We start from the raw sequence: 16,847 nt of genomic DNA on the forward strand, positions 1-16,847 counted from the left end.
TACATCCTACTTTGGAGAGGGATCAGGTTTCTGTGCCTCCCTTTGTGAGAGGCACAAGAAGGCAACCCGGGCTGCCTGGCGCCCAGAGGGGAAGAGCTGTCCAGCTGAAGCGCCTACTACTACTTGTTGCTTGGCTGGGGAGGCTCTGCTTCCCTTCGGGATCTGCCAGGAAAGTGACGAGAGGCGGGGAGGTCTGTCTGCAGCGCCGCCCTTCCTGCTCCTGCTCCTCCATTCCTGGCTCCACTTCCTCCCCGAAGCAGGAACCTGGAGGAGGGGTTTGGAGAAAGACGGCGCTCGGGACGCAACAGGCTGCAGGAGCCGCAGGAGCCGGGACTGAAGCCTCTGTCCTTCCCTGGAAGCCCCCTCCGTCCCTCCCTTTCTCTCCCCTTGGCGCTTGCCCTCCATCCGCCTCCTTTCCTCCCCTGCGCCCAGAGCGAGGACGTGTCAAGGGAGAGGAGCGTCGGGCCGCCTCTTTGGCTCGGGGCTCTTTGCTGCGCCATTCGCCCACAACATCAATTATTCAACCTCTGCCTTCTCCAGAGCCAGGCCATGCCGGTGGTCGACAAACTCCGCCTGGAAGAGGCACTGCAGGACAGCCCCCAGGTAGGGATTTCTTTGCCGGGAAGGATGGAGGGCATCTTGGAGCAGGAAGGTCGGGGATGGCGCAAAATGCAGGCGCTCACCTGCAGAAGGGGGTGGAGGTTTGGGCCTGCATCAAGAGGAGTCTAGTGTCTCGATCCAGGGAAGTCATGCTACCCCTCTATTCTGCTTTGGTCAAGCCACACCTGGAATCACTCTGTGTCCAATTCTGGGCACCGCAATTGACAAGAATGTGTCCAGAGGAGGGCGACTAAAATGATCAAGGGTCTGGAGAACAAGCCCTATGAGGAGCGCCTTAAAGAGCTGGGCATGTTTAGCCTGCAGAAGAGAAGGCTGAGAGGAGACATGATAGCAATGTCCAAAGGAGGGCGACTCAAATGATCAAGGGTCTGGAGAACAAACCCTATGAGGAGCGGCTTAAAGAGCTGGGCATGTTTAGCCTGCCGAAGAGAAGGCTGAGAGGAGACATGATAGCAATGTCCAGAGGAGGGCGACTCAAATGATCAAGGGTCTGGAGAACAAACCCTATGAGAAGCGGCTTAAAGAGCTGGGCATGTTTAGCCTGCCGAAGAGAAGGCTGAGAGGAGGCATGATAGCTATGTGAGGAGAAGTCATAGGGAGGAGCGAGCCAGCTTGTTCCCAGCTAGAACACTGGGATTTGTAGTTTAGTGAGGCATGAGCATTTTGACAGAGAAAGCTAAAGTCCTCTCAAAATTACAGCTCCCCTGATTCCACAAAGTTGAGCCATGGTAGTTAAAGTGGTGTCAAGCTGCATTTATTTAATGTAGAGATGCACCCCATGTTGATGGAATTATAGGCCAAAAATTTACCTAAAAGAAGCCATCTTAATGGAATGATGAGAACACTCACAATACAAAATGTAAAATATTCCCACAGATCTAGTAGATTTTATCACATGTTTACCAAGGAATTCAGTACTAAAATGAGTCCAGAATGGTCTCTGTGTTTAGGTGAAAGAAACCAATTTTAGGTAATTGGTCAGACCACACTGGGAATACTGTGTCCAGTTCTGGACACCGCAATTGAAGGGAGATGTTGATAAGCTGGAATGTGTCCAGAGGAGGGTGACTCAAATTATCAAGGTTATGGAGAACAAGCCCTATGAGGAGCAGCTTAAAGAGCTGGGCATGTTTAGCCTGAAGAAGAGAAGGCTGAGAGGAGACATGATGAGGGCCATGTATAAATATGTGAGGGGAAGTCATAGGGAGAATCGAGCAAGTTTGTTTTCTGCTGCCCTGGATACTAGGACACAGTGGCTTCAAGCTACAGGAAAGGAGATTCCACCTGAACATTAGGAAGAACTTCCTAACTGTGAGAGCTGTTCAGCAGTGGAACTCTCTGCCCTGGAGTGTGGTGGTGGCTCCTTCTTTGGAGGCTTTTAAGCAGAGGCCGGGTGGCCATTTGTCGGGGATGCTTTGAATGCGATTTTCCTGCTTTGTAGCAGGGAGTTGGACTGGATGGCCCATGAGGTCTCTTCCAATTCTATGATTCTATGTCCAGCTGCACTATATGCAATGCAGTCCAACACCACTTTAACTACCAAAGCTCAGAGCTATGAGTTGTGTAAGTGAATGACAGATCTTTGTATATACATGATGCTATTTGATTTTGTTGAGTGTGTAGAGGGCATCTACACTGTAAAATTAACATAGTTTGACACCACTTTAACTGCCAAGGCTCAGTGCTCTGGAATCTTTGGAGTGATGGATTTACAAGCCTCTGCTCTTCCTAAGAGGACTGGTACCTCACCAAACCACAACTCCCCAAATTCTACAGCTTGAGCCATTGATGTTAAAATGGTGTCAAACTGCATTTATTCTACAGTTATATCAGGCACAGGCAAACTTTGTTTTCCTTGGTGTTTCAGACTTCAACTACCACAATCCCTAACAGCCGCAGGCCCTTTCCCTTTCCCCCTCAGCAGCTTAAACCACTTAAGCCTTAGTCTGTTAGGAATTATGGGAGTTGAAGTCTTAAACACCCAGAGGACCAGAGTTTTCCCATGACTGGTGTAGATACATCCTTGGTGACCATTTGGGAAGGAGGTTTGTCTGCAATCTGGGAAAAGGCATGGTTTGGCAGAGCAAAGAGGTGTCATTGAATCTTTGGCTGCACTGACCCTAGAATTAATGCTGTTTGACACTAATTATAGTAGTAGGTTTAGGTGGTGTTTAGCCTTCTGATTCCTCACCAAGCTATTATTCCCAGGATTGTGTAGCATGGAGTCATAAAGTGTTGGCATACTCCATCAATGTAGATGCACCTTTTCTTGTGTTGATCTGATTAATGGCTGCTACAGAGTAAACCTGGTGTTGCTGTCATTTTAAAACAGTGTTTAGAAAGAGAATGGTTTTAGTGCTGATTTATCATTGATAACTAGTTGTAATTAAGCTACTGGTTAAAGGACATTTAATAGAATACCAAGTCTGCAAACTTTGTGTTTTGTTTGTTTGTTTTTAATGCAATACAACTGTTTTGGTTCACTCCTGACATGATAAATAAATTAAGAAGGGTATTCTTAGGTTGACAGGCATTTCGAAAGCACACACATATTCTAGGGTTGTATTATTATTATTATTATTATTATTATTATTATTTACTTTTCTCCTGCTTTTCTCCCATGAATGGAACTCAAAGTGGTTTATATTTTCTCAATAGGCCATTAAGGATCAAGAATCAAAAGGTAGCCTTTATCCTTAAAGATTATTTTCAGTCAGAATGTGTCAGAATTTTCTCCAAACAATTCTTTGTGAGTCAATATTCGGTGGCTCAGTGGGTTAAACCCTTGTGCCAGCAGGACTGAAGGCTGACAGGTCGCAGGATTGAATCCAGAGAGAGTGCAGATGAGCTCCCTCTGTCAGCTCCAACTCCCCATGCGGAGACATGAGAGAAGCCTCCCACAAGGATGGTAGTAAAACATCAAATCATCCAGGCATCCCCTGGGCAACATCTTTGCAGATGGCTAATTCTCTCACACCAGAAGCAACTTGCAGTTTCCCAAGTCACTCCTGACATGGAAAAAAAATGTTCAGAAAGCCAACAAGAAGGTCATCAAGTTATTCCTTCCTAATATGCCAGCTTTTGAATTCCTTGGTGTCTTTCATCAGGACATAAAAAGTAAGAGATGGCGAGGAAGCATGTTGCAGTTTGTTGGATTATGACTCTGGAGACCAGGGTTGGGCATGAAACTCGCTGGGGGCCCTTCCACACAGCCATATAACCCAGAATATCAAAGTAGAAAATCCCACAATATCTGCTTTGAACTGGTTTATCTGAGTCCACACTGTCATATATTCCAATTCAAAGCAGGTATTGTGGGATTTCCTACCTTGATATTCTGGAGTATATGGCTGTGTAGAAATGACCTAGATTATCTTAGGCAGGTCACTCTCTCTCTCAGCCTCAGAAGAAGGTAATGGTAAACACATTTTGTTGAGAAAACTCTATGACAGGTGTGTCTTACGGTTGCCAGAGTTGGAAACAACATGAGGCACACAACATCAATGTGGGATGATGAAGGAATGTGTCTATAGAGGTGAAGTGGAGCCCCCAGTGGCACAATGGCTTAAACCCTTGTGCCAGCAGGACTGAAGACCAACAGGTTGCAGGTTCGAATCCGGGGAGAGCGTGGATAAGCTCCCTCTGTCAGCTCCAGCTTCCTATTCAGAGACACAAGAGAAGCCTCCCACAAGGATGGTAAAAAATCAAAACATCCTAGCATCTCCTGGGCAACAGCCTTGCAGATGGTCATTTCTCTCATACTAGAAGCGACTTGCAGTTTCTCAAGTTGCTCCTGACATGAAAAAAAAAAAAGAGGTCAAAATCAAAAGTAATCAAAAGAGGTCTTGGCCTTGAGAGAAAAGGACTCTATTAACAGAACATTACATTGCATTCTCGCTATCTGGTGCACAGCTGCTGTTCAAAGCATGGTACATGATAAAAGTGTTAGTACTGTATTTTGAAAATAATGGTAAGACAGGATTTAGCTTTATTCCTCACCAAGGTGTGAGGCTCTTTTCTGACAGATCTTGGTCACTTTTAACAGCAAGTTCACTCTTTGAAATCCAGGGAAGGACAAGGAAGGGAATCTCAGAGAGATTGTGCTTGCTTCTTCCTTTATTCCTTTATTTTTATTTCTATGTTGAATAAAGAAAATGTCTTGCTTTGGTACCTCAGGACTAATTGGCAAGCTGCTTAACAACCTTATATTACCTTGAACAACCCTTTGAAGCTTTATGGCCACTGTCACGTTTTACATCTTTCTCTGTCCCATTTTGCTCTGACCCCATATCCACAGTTATGTAACTGTGCTTAAATATCTGTGTCTCGAATATTGAATTCCATCAGGACTCCTGAAGAAGTGGATAGAAATGCAGGACAACTTGTGCTCAACTACAAGAAAGATGCCACTAAGTTTCTCCTCCTCTTTTCCTTTTTATACTGAAGCATATGCACTTATTTAATATTCTGTTTTCCTCCCAAAATGGGACTGAGAAGGGTTTGAAACAATGTCTTTGCAAATGATTATTCCTGATTTTTGTTCACCCTGAGTAACTTAGACACACACACATATTAGACACACTCAGCTAACACATTTCAGAACAATAGGTGGGATAATTGACATAAAATTAATTATTGATGCTCATTAAAATTGTTACAGTCCAGTTTGGGACTCTACACTTGTTTGCATGCAAAACTTTGCTTCTACTAGCAAATGTGTTCTTTTTCTTGCACTGCTAGAGAGCAAGACCACAGGGCAAGCTGTCTTAAATCCCAGTTGTAGGGAAAAGCAAAAAGAATAGAAAGTTGCTTCTCTGTCCAACAAATCTCTCTTCTTCCCCTACTTCCCTGATGCTTTTGGAGCTTTCCCAGAGAGAGGCCGCTTGGCAAATGAGTTTTTCGATTCAGTGGAAAACATGCAGGCGTCATGTGACTCATCTAAATGGATGCTGCTGCTTAGCAAGGCTGACTGCGGGTTTGTGAAGCACACGGAAAAGAGCAGAGCCTGCAAAGTATGTGAGGAAAAATATCCCCATGGCCTGTAGTCTTTCTATTTACAGATTTAAGAGGGGTAGAACCTCTGACATATATTGCATGCATACATTTTCCTGAGTTCTCTTTTGCATACAGGTTCATAATCTTCCAGTCTGGAAGAATCTGACAGTGGATCTCAACCTTCCTAGTGCCGTGACCCCTTAATACCGTTCCTCATGTTGTGGTGACCCCCAATCATAAAATTATTTTCATTGCTACTTCATAACTGTAATTTTGCTACTGTCATGAATTGTAATGTAACTATCTAATATGCAGGATGTATTTTCATTCATTGGACCAAATTTGGCACAAATATCCAATACGCCCAAATATGAATACTTGTGGGGTTGGAGGAGGGATTGATTTTGTCATTTGGGAGTTGTGGTTGCTGGGATTTATAGTTAACTTACAATCAAAGAGCATTCTGAATTCTACCAATGATGGAATTGTACAAATTTGGCACACAGAACTCACATGACCAAGAGAAAATAATGGAAGGGTTTGGTGGGCATTGACCTTGAGTTTTGGAGTTGTAGTTCACCTACCTTCAGAGAGCACTATGGACTCAAACAGTGATGGACCTGGACCAAACTTGGTATGAATGCTCAATATGCCCAAATGTGAATACTGGTGGAGTTTGGGCAAAAATTGACCTTGACATTTGGGAGTTGTAGTTGCTGGGATTTATAGTTAACCTATAAAGAGCACTCTGAACCCAACCCACAGTGGAGCTTCACCAAACTTGGCACACTACTTACATGGCCAACATTGAATATTGGTGAGGTGGGGGGGGGGGGGGTTTGAATTCTGGGAGTTGTAGTTCACCAACACCAAGAAGGAAGAGAAGGACATTCTTCTCTGCCAAAAGAGTTCCTAAGACCATCAGAAATATGTGTTTTCTGATGGTCTTTGGCAACTCCTCTGGAACCCCACTTACAACTCAGAGGCCCCAACCCGCAGGTTGAGAAACACTGCTCTAGGACAATATTCAAACACGCAGCCCTGAAGCTTAAAGTCCTAATAATCCAAGAGACAAAAGAAGAGACAGGGACATATATATTTATCATTTTATGTATGTATGAAGAAACACTGCAACCTAGCATACAAGTATAATGTCATGGGTGTATGTAGATTTTAATACAAAATTTAATTGGGATTCTTGCGTTTAACTAAGTTATCTGTTGCAAGAATTTAGAGTAGAGTGTCTCTCAAAATACTAAATATTCATTATCCTTGAAGATGATTTAATAATTAGTAAGTTTTCCCCTAGACGTTTTGCTATTCATTCCTTTTCATTCGTTAATGTTATCAATACCCAAGATGACAATGATGATTACATGTATTTATATCATGCTTCTTCTATCCCAAAGAAAACTCAAAACAGCGAACACTAAAAATTATACAATATACAAATTAAAACAAAGTATGCAAACATGAAAATAGAATTAAGCAAGATATACCTCTTGTTTTGGTGATGTAAGTTTAATGACACCTGGGATGAGGAGATCAAAGGGAAAGCTCTTCTCCACCCTTTTGAAAGTTTTGTGCTGAGTTTGGTTTGTGTCTCAGTTGGAAGTTTTGACAGTGTAACAATTACAGTCGGACTTCCGTATTCACAGATTCAGCATCCATGGATTCCATTATTCATAGCTGAAAAATATCCTCCCTATTAAAATTCCAAAAAGTAAAACCTGATTTTGCCACTTTATATAAGGAATGCTATTTTACTATGCCATTGTATATAATGGGACTTGAGTATCCATGGATTTTGGTATCCATGGGTGGGTCTTTGAGCCAAACCCAATAGATACAGGGCTTATTCTATCCTTGATGTAAAGTTGAACAATTTAATGCTGGTTTGCTGTGAGTTTTCCAGGCTGTATGGCCATGTTCCAGAAGCATTCTCTCCTGACATTTCACCCACATTTATGGCAGCATCCTCAGGGTTGTGACGTCTGTTGGAAATCAGGCAAGTGGAGTTTATATATCTGTGGAATGTCCAGGGTGGGAGAAAGAAGCCTTGTCTGTTTGAGGCGAGTGTGAATGTTGCAGTTGGTCACCTTGATTAGCATTGAATGGCTGTTCAACTTCAAAGCCTGGCTGCTTCCTGCCTGGATATTCCACCCTGGACATTCCACAGATATATAATAAACCCCATTTGCCTAGTTTCCAACAGACCTCACAACATCTGAGGATGCTACCATAAATGTGGGTGAAACATCAGGAGAGAATGCTTCTGGAACATGGCCATACAGCCCGGAAAACTCACAGCAGCCCAGTGATTCTGGCCATGAAGCTTTTGACAACACATTTTAATGCTGTTTGTTTCTCCAAGAGAGCACAGATCAAATTCTTCATACCCCTTTTCCTCTTCAGCTGTCATAAATCCTCTACCATGATTAGTGTTGGCCAGAGATTATCACATATCACCAATTCCCACCTCATCAAGAGAATACATCCCAATTTACCCACCTTAAATTTACTGTTGTCATACTATATGTGCACATAGCCTTTTCCCTCTGCAAGTGTAAATGTTAATTTTAAAGTCCTATGTATACTTGTTAGAGCATTGTAGGATTAATAGTTCAACAATACGTTGAGAGCAGCTGAACAAAGAAAGGCTACAGATGGGAATTCTATTTGTTTCTTACAAACATGAGGGACTAGCAAAGATAACTATGTTTAAATATTTGATATAATACTGAATATGGAACAGAATTGTTTTCGGCTGCTTTATTTATTTGTTTGTTTGTTTGTTTATTTACTGTATTTATATACCACCCCTCTCAGCCTTCCGGCGACTCTAGAGACTAAGGGCCCTTCCACACAGCCATATAACCCAGAATATCAAGGCAGATAATCCATAATATTTGCTGTGAACTGGATTATCTGAGTCCATACTGCCAGATAATCCAGTTCAATGTTGTTTTTATACAGGTGTGTGGAAGGGGGGGGGGGTCCAAGTCACAGTGCAATGGGTTCAAACTGTGGAAAAGAGATTCCCACTTGAATTTTAGAAAGAACTTTCTGATGGTAACAGCTATTTGACAATGGATTAGGCTTCTTCAGAGTGTGGTGGGGTCCCCTTTTCTTGAACAGAATGGCCAGCATTGGTGATGGCAGTAAATGTGGCCCACAGAAAACAAAGAAACAGATATTTTGTGTAAACACAACGGAAAACATCCTTTGCATGAACATGAATTGGATTGGATTGTAATTTTTTATTAGTTTTAGTGGCAAAGCGTTTAAATGTATATTGTTTCTGTTGGGACTGAATTATTCTTATCCTTGTCTGGCTCAAAATGTTTAGGGTTCAAATCTTTATTTTTGTATTGCCTTCTATAGAATCGGCTCCTTTTTCTACCCCCCCCCCCCAAAACCCCCAACCCAGACCACTATATGTGAATTGCCATATTCTTCATGTTTTCCCAAGAGCAAAGTATGAATTATTCTACACATGGTTCTCTAAACTCCCTTCCACAGCATTACTACAACCTTTTAATTGTGAAATGTGGCTCAAGAGTAACCTCTGAAAAGGAGCAAGTGAAAATGAAAATCAGGCTAATCTCATCTGAATTGGATTTGACACTCATGCACTCCTCTAGTAAACATTATAATCTAGAAATAAATGCAGCCAAGGCATAATAGAATTTTCTGTCAAACAATTGCGTTCAAGATTTGGGTGTGATTTAACCTTCCTTGACCTGGTGCTAACTGGGGATGATGAATATTGCAGTCAAGTGGTTTTAACTTTGAATATGCTTTATGAATTGTAACTGAATTTTTAAATACTTTTTCTGTTCAACTCTGCTTTAATGTTTGTATATTTGTATATTTTAATTTGGATACCAATGCTTTTATGTCAAATCACTTTGAGTCCCCTTTGGGGAGATAAAACAGGGTAATAATAATAATAAGAAGAAGAAGAAGAAGAAGAAGGAGAAGGAGAAGAAGTTGCTGTGAGTTTTCCAGGCTGTATGGCTATGTTCCAGAAGCATTCTCTCCTGACATTTCGCCCACATCTATAGCAGGCATAGTCTCACAACCTCTGAGGATGCCTGCCATACACGCAGGCAAAACGCCAGGAGAGAATGCTTCTGGAACATGGCTATGGTGATCCAGGCGACGATCATCTCGAGGCTTGACTACGGTAACGCCCTCTACATTGGCCTTCCTTTGTCAGTGATCCGGAAACTGAAGCTGGTGCAAAATACGGTGGCTCATCTTCTCGCCGGGGTGCCAGCAAGGTGCCGTATCACCCCAATTCTACAACAGCTGCACTGGCTTCCAATTGAGTACCGGATTACTTTCAAGGTGCTGGTACTAACCTTTAAGGCCTTATATGGTCTGGGGCCGGCGTACCTGATGGCCTGCTTATCCCCCTACCAACCCCAGAGATTACTTCGGTCCGAGGACCAAAATTTGTTTGAAGTCCCCAACATCCGGACTTATCATCCATCCTCTACTAGGCAGAGAGACTTCTCGATGGTGGCCCCTTATTTATGGAATGCCTTGCCAGTTGAAACCCGAACCATCCGAGAGCTACTTGCTTTTCAGAAAGCCCGTAAAACCTTTCTTTTCCGACAAGCTTTTGATGGGTAAATAACTCGGGACTATGTCGGTTCTCGTTTTTATTGTATTTTAAAGTTGGTTGTATTGTTTTAATCTACTGCCATGAAAACCTTCAACAACACAAGGAGGAGGAGGAAGGTAGCAAGTTAGGGACCAGTGGTCTTATTTTTGAGGCTTGCCAAATCTGAATAGTCATCAAAAACCAGAGGACGAAAGCATTTTTATTTTGGGACTTGCTAAGGATATGCTTTATTTAAAGATCTTGGTTATAAACCAAATATTTCTGAGAGGTTATTATGAAAATAATGGGGAAAACTACCTTAAGTAACAGAATTTTTTAAATAAAAAAACCCCCTTTATCCCCACAATTCCTTCCTATTAACTAAAGTGAGTGCACATAAATCCAAATGGATAATTGTGATAGAAATAGATTCCCTTTGAACAGCAAAGATATCCAAAGTCAAAGGCCTATTCTATCCTGTCTTGCTCTTCTTATTTCTGAGCAAAAGTGACAAGCTGACAGCTGTCCCTTTCCTAACATATCCCACCCTGAGCAGCCTCCTGTTGTTTGGATTATCTGATGAGAAGCCACTTCAGATTAGAACAGACTTGTGGATAAATTCCCTTTCAGACACAAGGTTCCCAGGAGTTGTCATCAAGTAAACACAGCCTTGTGAAACAAATGCTTTAAAGAGCTGCATATGTAAGCTTCCACCTTGCATTTAAGCTTGAGTTATAGAACGTTATTGGCAGAGGATACAGCCAGGGATATTCTCCTTCTCTGGATTTTAGAGATACAGTACAGTGTATTAGGACTCTGTGTAGTGTGGACACATTGCACTGTTCTATTCTCTCAAAGTAGATTTTGTAGTGTTGCCCTATTGCATCAGTTGATGCCCTTATTGCTCCATGTCATAATTTGTTAGCTGCTGTTGAATTGCAATTCCTGCCAGTCCTAGCCAACATAAACAAGGATGAGAGCTGATGGGAATTGCAGTCCAAGGCCTACATGCAACTTAGGGTATGGAGTAACATTTTGCCTTCTTTTGATCACACTGTTGCTGCACCCTTCTGCCTGTAAATAACAATTTTAGAAAGTGGATTTTCCTAAGGACCATAGCATGAAAGGAAATTCAATTCCCAACTGTCTACTACACAACTATAAGACTTTGGTGCCACTTTAGTTTATTTATTTATTTATTTATTTATTTTTTGCATTTATTGACCGCCCCTCTCAGCCCGAGGGCGACTCGGGGCGGTGAACAACAACAAAAAAGGACACTGTACAATAAATCCAGACAATACAAACCAGACAATACAACATGACATATACTTATACTAAAAATCCGCTTCGTCAAGTCCTGGGGTCATAGCCAAATTCATAGTCCTAGTCCATTCCAGTGTCGTTTCAGGATACTCTCAATTGAAGGCCTGCTCGAAGAGCCATGTTTTCAGGCTCCTACGAAAGGCCATCAAGGAGGGCGCCTGTCTAACTTCAACAGGGAGGGCGTTCCACAGCCGGGGGGCCACCACCGAGAAGGCCCACTCTCTCGTCCCCGCCAAACGTGCCTGTGAGGCAGGCGGGACCGAGAGAAGGGCCTCCCCGGAAGATCTCAAGGCCCTCGTGGGCTCATAGGCCGAGATGCGTTCTGCAAGGTATTTTGGGCCGGAACCGTTTAGGGCTTTGTAGGATAACACCAGCACCTTAAATTGGGCCCGGTAGCGAAGTTGCCAGCCCTCCATCCTATGAAATCAAATACAAGTTGAGTTGCTCTTTTCTGGAATTCAAAATCTGAAATATTCAAAAGAGTCAAAATATTATGCATAGAACTACCTTCAGACTATATGTTTGTGGTGTTTTTGAAACAAAAATATATTTTGTGTTTAGACTTGAGTCCCTTCTCCAAGATATCTCATTGTGTATATGCAGGTACTTCAAAACCTGAAAGTATACAAAATATGGTCCCAATGTTTTTGGATAAGGGTTACCCAAAGGATACCCAACCTGTACCATCATTGTGTATTGTAGATGTTCCACTAATCCAATAAATTATCTCTCCTTCCTCAGTTACTTGTTATTCCAGTTACTTCTCCTTTTCAGCCTCATTGCTTTTTGTGTGAAGAAAATGGTGATGTAGGGACACATTTTCCATATTGAATATTGACAGTTGAATGACATATGAATAGGGCCAGTAGTGTTTTCAACGAGATCCACGTTCCCTCTTTGAAATGACTCCAGTCATCCTTCTGCATCCTGTATGATTAATTCATGGTAGTCATTAATTATTTAACATTCGAATACTATGAAATAATTCTCCTGGAGCCACTCAATAGGACAAGGTTACTAAATCAACAAAGTTTTGCTACTTTAGACAGAAAGTGTGGTGTATGCAGAGTAGTATGGAATTGTATATGGCCCCCTGAATTGTGTACATTAAGCAAAAAAGAGGAGGAAATTATTTCCTTTGATAAAATACAGAATATGTATTTGTATATGTTGTGTTGTTTTTTTTAGAAGTGTGCAGTTCTTCAATCAAATTTTCAATTTTGTATTGACCTTCTATTCCTTTTCTTTCATTAGACCCGCTCGTTGCTGAGTGTGTTTGAAGAAGATGCTGGAACACTTACAGAATACACCAACCAGTTGCTTCAAGCAATGCAGCGAGTTTATGGGGCACAGGTAACCCACTTTAATAAGTCTGTGTTGTTCCCCTCATTTTTAAATATCACTTTATTGTTCTAAGTTTTCATAAATATTGAAACTATAAATATTGAATCCACATCATTCTCTGAAAATAACAAAACACAAATGAATGTAGTGACAATTACAGTTACAGCTATATTGTTTTCTCTGGTTGCTCACCAGCATAAAAAAAACAAATAGTATCGCTGGCATTGATCAAGTTCAGCTGTTTATAGTTTGTCTTACTAAGCCAAGATATATGAATACAGCTCATTTGCAATAAGCCTTGAAGCATCTTATCCCAGTTTGATCATGCTTTTTGTAGGTGGGGATTAAACCGTGGTTTCTGGGTTAGGATGGCATGGAAAAGTGTGGCTTGGCAAACCCAGACGCTTTCCATTTTGGTTCAAAGAAGAAGACAAATTGTGTGGGCAAGCTTTGTGGTTTGTTACTTCAATATCATGGCTTCTGAGCAAGTCTGTGTCAGCATTATGTCAATGTCACTTATACTACTTAGAAAACCAAAGTAGATATTAGGAGGGAGATCTGTGCAATGAACTGTGTGATGGATCCACTCTGCAGACTTTGGAATCCTGTGGTTCACCTTGCTTCTTTTCCTCTCAAGATTCCTCCTTGAACTTGGGCTGTCAGGTGATTCCTATATGGATAAGTTAATGTATTGTTCTGTAGATTTGTGGTGAGAATCATCATCAGATTGTCTGTCAAAACTTAACAGCTAGATATAGTTGTAAAAAAGAATAAACAGATACAAGTTTATTAGGACACCTTTAGATCACACATCAACCCCTGAATTATTTAATCATTCACAGCTCCTCAGACCCTCTTTAGTTCTTCCTCCTGGTTGGCAGGTCTATCTCTATTACGGTTTTTTCCTACCTCTATCTTCTGTCAGAGATATGCCTATTCTGTCAATATCATAGCAGGAATCTTCAGGAATATGTAGCAACCATAGCAGGACATGGTTACAGTTGGTTTTTTAATGGAAGTATATCTGTACCACAGGGCAACTTTGTTTGTGTGTATATAGTTTTTGTTTTAGAAAGCAATTCAGTTTGGAGATGGTTTCATTCACTCACAACTAACCTGATGGTAATTTGAATTGAACATCAAAAAACATCCGGGCGTCCCCTGGGCAACGTCCTTGCAGATGACCAATTATCTCACACCAGAAGCGACTTGCAGTTTCTCAAGTCGCTCCTGACACGACCAAATTTGAATTGCAATTCCATGGAAAGCACAGCTACTTTAATTGTGAATTATACTACAGGGTATGTTATTCGTGTCATATATACAGTTTGGCTTTTACTTCTGGGGTCGAAAATCATCCTTGTTACTGTTAATCACCCTAGGTGTGTGTGTTTGTTCAAAAAGTTATTCATTAGACCATTTTGCATGTCGTGTCATGGATTTATGCTTCTATAGACGGAAACATATCTGAGATGGTCATAGGCAGTGGTGGGAATCCTTGGACTTCTTTTGGAGACCAGCTCCTTGCAGATGAATTCCCAGAATACCTAATGATAAAGTAGTGTGGAAAACTTCTAGCTTACTAAAGTTCCTCACCCGTCTGCTACAAGAATAGCAACACATCCAGGTATTCCCTTTGAATTAAGTTTGGGCATATGTTAGCCATGGGGACACAAGAACCCCCCGCTAGGTGTTCCCATGGCTCAGAATTCCTCCATATTTCCTGGATCATCCTTTTCCTGGCCAACCTTCTCCTCCACCCTCCAAAAAACTCCAACAGTAAACTGCTCCTTTTGAAAGGCTCAAGGAGCAGCAATTCACCTTTCTGATTGCTTGCAACTCCAGCTCTGCAAAAAAAATACATTTTTCTAAACTAGATGTGGATTGTCAAAGGCTTTCATGGCTGGAATCACTGGAGTATTGTGTAGTTTCTAGGCTGTATGGATCTGATCCTCTGAAGATTCCAGCCACAGATGCAGGCAAAACATCAGGAGAAAATGCTGCTAGAACACAGCCATACATCCTGGAAACCACACAACAATCTAAATGTGGATTTCACATTGAGTTTTGCCTCCTCTCCTTTCCATTCTTTATGGCCTTTATGGCCCCAAATGAAAACAAACCTCCCTCTTTTCCTTGTGTGTAAAACTAGTCAATCTTCTGGGATCCAAGGCCTTCAAGACTTGGGATGTGGACTGTTTATCTTGTTGTGTCAACTCTGTAAATGCCAGTTGGAATGTCTGGAGCTCAACAGGGCATGGACCACACCTGCCTGCCTGGCTTTCTTGTTTGTTCACACTCTTATTCTAAAAGCTGCAGGTGTGCCATAATCACCGGAAGACCTGTGTTTATCTCTTAGGCATTGTAGTTGGGATTTGTTGGTGCATTCTGTTCAACCTAATTTCCTCAAGCAAATGTTTAGGTGAGAAAAGTTTGCTGACATGTTTTTAATTACTGACAGTTGGCTTTGACTTGTAGTAACCCTGAACCAGAGCCCTCCAAAAAACTTGACTTTTTAACAGCCCTGTCATGTTCTTGCAAACTCAGGGCCATACCTTCTTTTACTGAGAAAGTACATTTGCAGTAAAGTCACCCTCTTTTTTCTCTCTACATTCCGGTTTGGCAAATATTGTTGGGTTTTTTCTAGAAAGTTACGTCTTGTCATGATCCATCCAACAGAGAGAGTTCGAGTGGGGCTTGCTCCCAGATGTTTTTATTTGTCTTCTTGGCTTTCCATGGTATCCATCAAAATCTTCCCTAGAATCACATTGTGATGTGTTTATTTTATTTTTCATTTAATTGTGTTGTGTTTTATTCTATGTTTGTCTGGTCTCGTCCACATGTAAGCTGCCCCGAGCCCCTTTGGGGAAATGGAGGCGGGGTATAAAAATAAAGATTATTATTATTATTATTATTATTATTATTATTATTATTATTTCAAATTAGCTGACTCTTTCTCGATGAGAAAACTAGTAATGACAAATTAGGGCAAAAGCACAAGTTCATGCTATCTGACATGTCTGCTGATTATCCAAATTGTATTTTCTGTACTGATCGGTTTTGTAAGTGGTATACTAAAGTGCTATTTAGAAATAACCATCCGATATTAGCAGCAGTGACATGATAATGTGGCTTTCTAACTAACGTGATCGTGTTTTCTCTTTAAACATGCATATGTTTACATAAAGGTTATATATGATAATAAATTTTATATATTTCAATTTAAGCTTGCCATACATATTGATGTATTTGCTATTTTGAAGATAGAATTAATTGATTAAATTGCTGTTGTGAAGATTTGTAATTGTTGTAGAAATTATAAGAAAGTGATGCTTCTCAATAAAGTGAGTGCAAGCAAGCTGAAGGCAGTAAAAACCTTTTTTTAAAAACGAACAGTTTAGTGTACAAATTGCAGTTGAAATATGCATCATATAAATCTAGTGTGAATTCAAATTTGGTATTTTTCTATGCTTTGTAGAAGAATGCTTCATAGAAGTTGCTGTAGATTTAAAACAAAACCATGTTCACTAAAATGCTGAATTTTAGTTCCTTTGTTGTCATTTTGTAGGTGCAATTGAGGTCCATAGGAGAATGAGGCTCTCATATATGAAGGGTGTCACAGTTTTGGGAAACCATTTACGGAAATCTAAGTAGGTGGTAGGTTTCATTCAGTGTGAACACTGAAATTTAGGGGGGGAAAAGATAAGCTATGATATAAAAAAAACTATAGTTACATTAAACTGACCTATTATAGCAGAAATGAGCTACAGAGAGCAGATGTAGAAGGTATTCCTTTATTTGGGGACTTCCAGAATCTGAATTGGCTAGGGATTCTTGGGGCTCTCATCCAAAACATATCTTTTCTAAGATCTGGCAAAAATGGGCCAGGCTTTAACACAGCAGGTTAACCACCAGCTGATTAAATCCCTTTTGGGTTGAGCTGTCAACC

General features: G+C 41.2%; 1 protein-coding gene across 2 annotated transcripts in view; it reads left to right on the plus strand.

Annotated features, from left to right (window-relative positions):
* The first annotated feature begins 210 nt into the window (after positions 1 to 210).
* The window catches only part of APPL2 (adaptor protein, phosphotyrosine interacting with PH domain and leucine zipper 2), a 39,057-nt gene continuing 22,420 nt past the window's right edge, over positions 211 to 16,847 (plus strand). The window contains exons 1-2 of one of the 2 annotated variants that reach the window (XM_060776915.2): positions 211 to 603; positions 12,809 to 12,907. In XM_060776915.2, coding sequence (XP_060632898.2) covers positions 550 to 603; positions 12,809 to 12,907 — 153 coding nt within the window. In that variant the 5' untranslated portion in view covers positions 211 to 549. The remainder of the gene's footprint in view (positions 604 to 12,808; positions 12,908 to 16,847) is intronic. The other variant, XM_060776914.2, reaches the window with a different exon arrangement.

Source organism: Anolis sagrei, chromosome 5, assembly GCF_037176765.1.
Source record: "Anolis sagrei isolate rAnoSag1 chromosome 5, rAnoSag1.mat, whole genome shotgun sequence".
Taxonomy (NCBI): Eukaryota; Metazoa; Chordata; class Lepidosauria; order Squamata; family Dactyloidae; genus Anolis; species Anolis sagrei.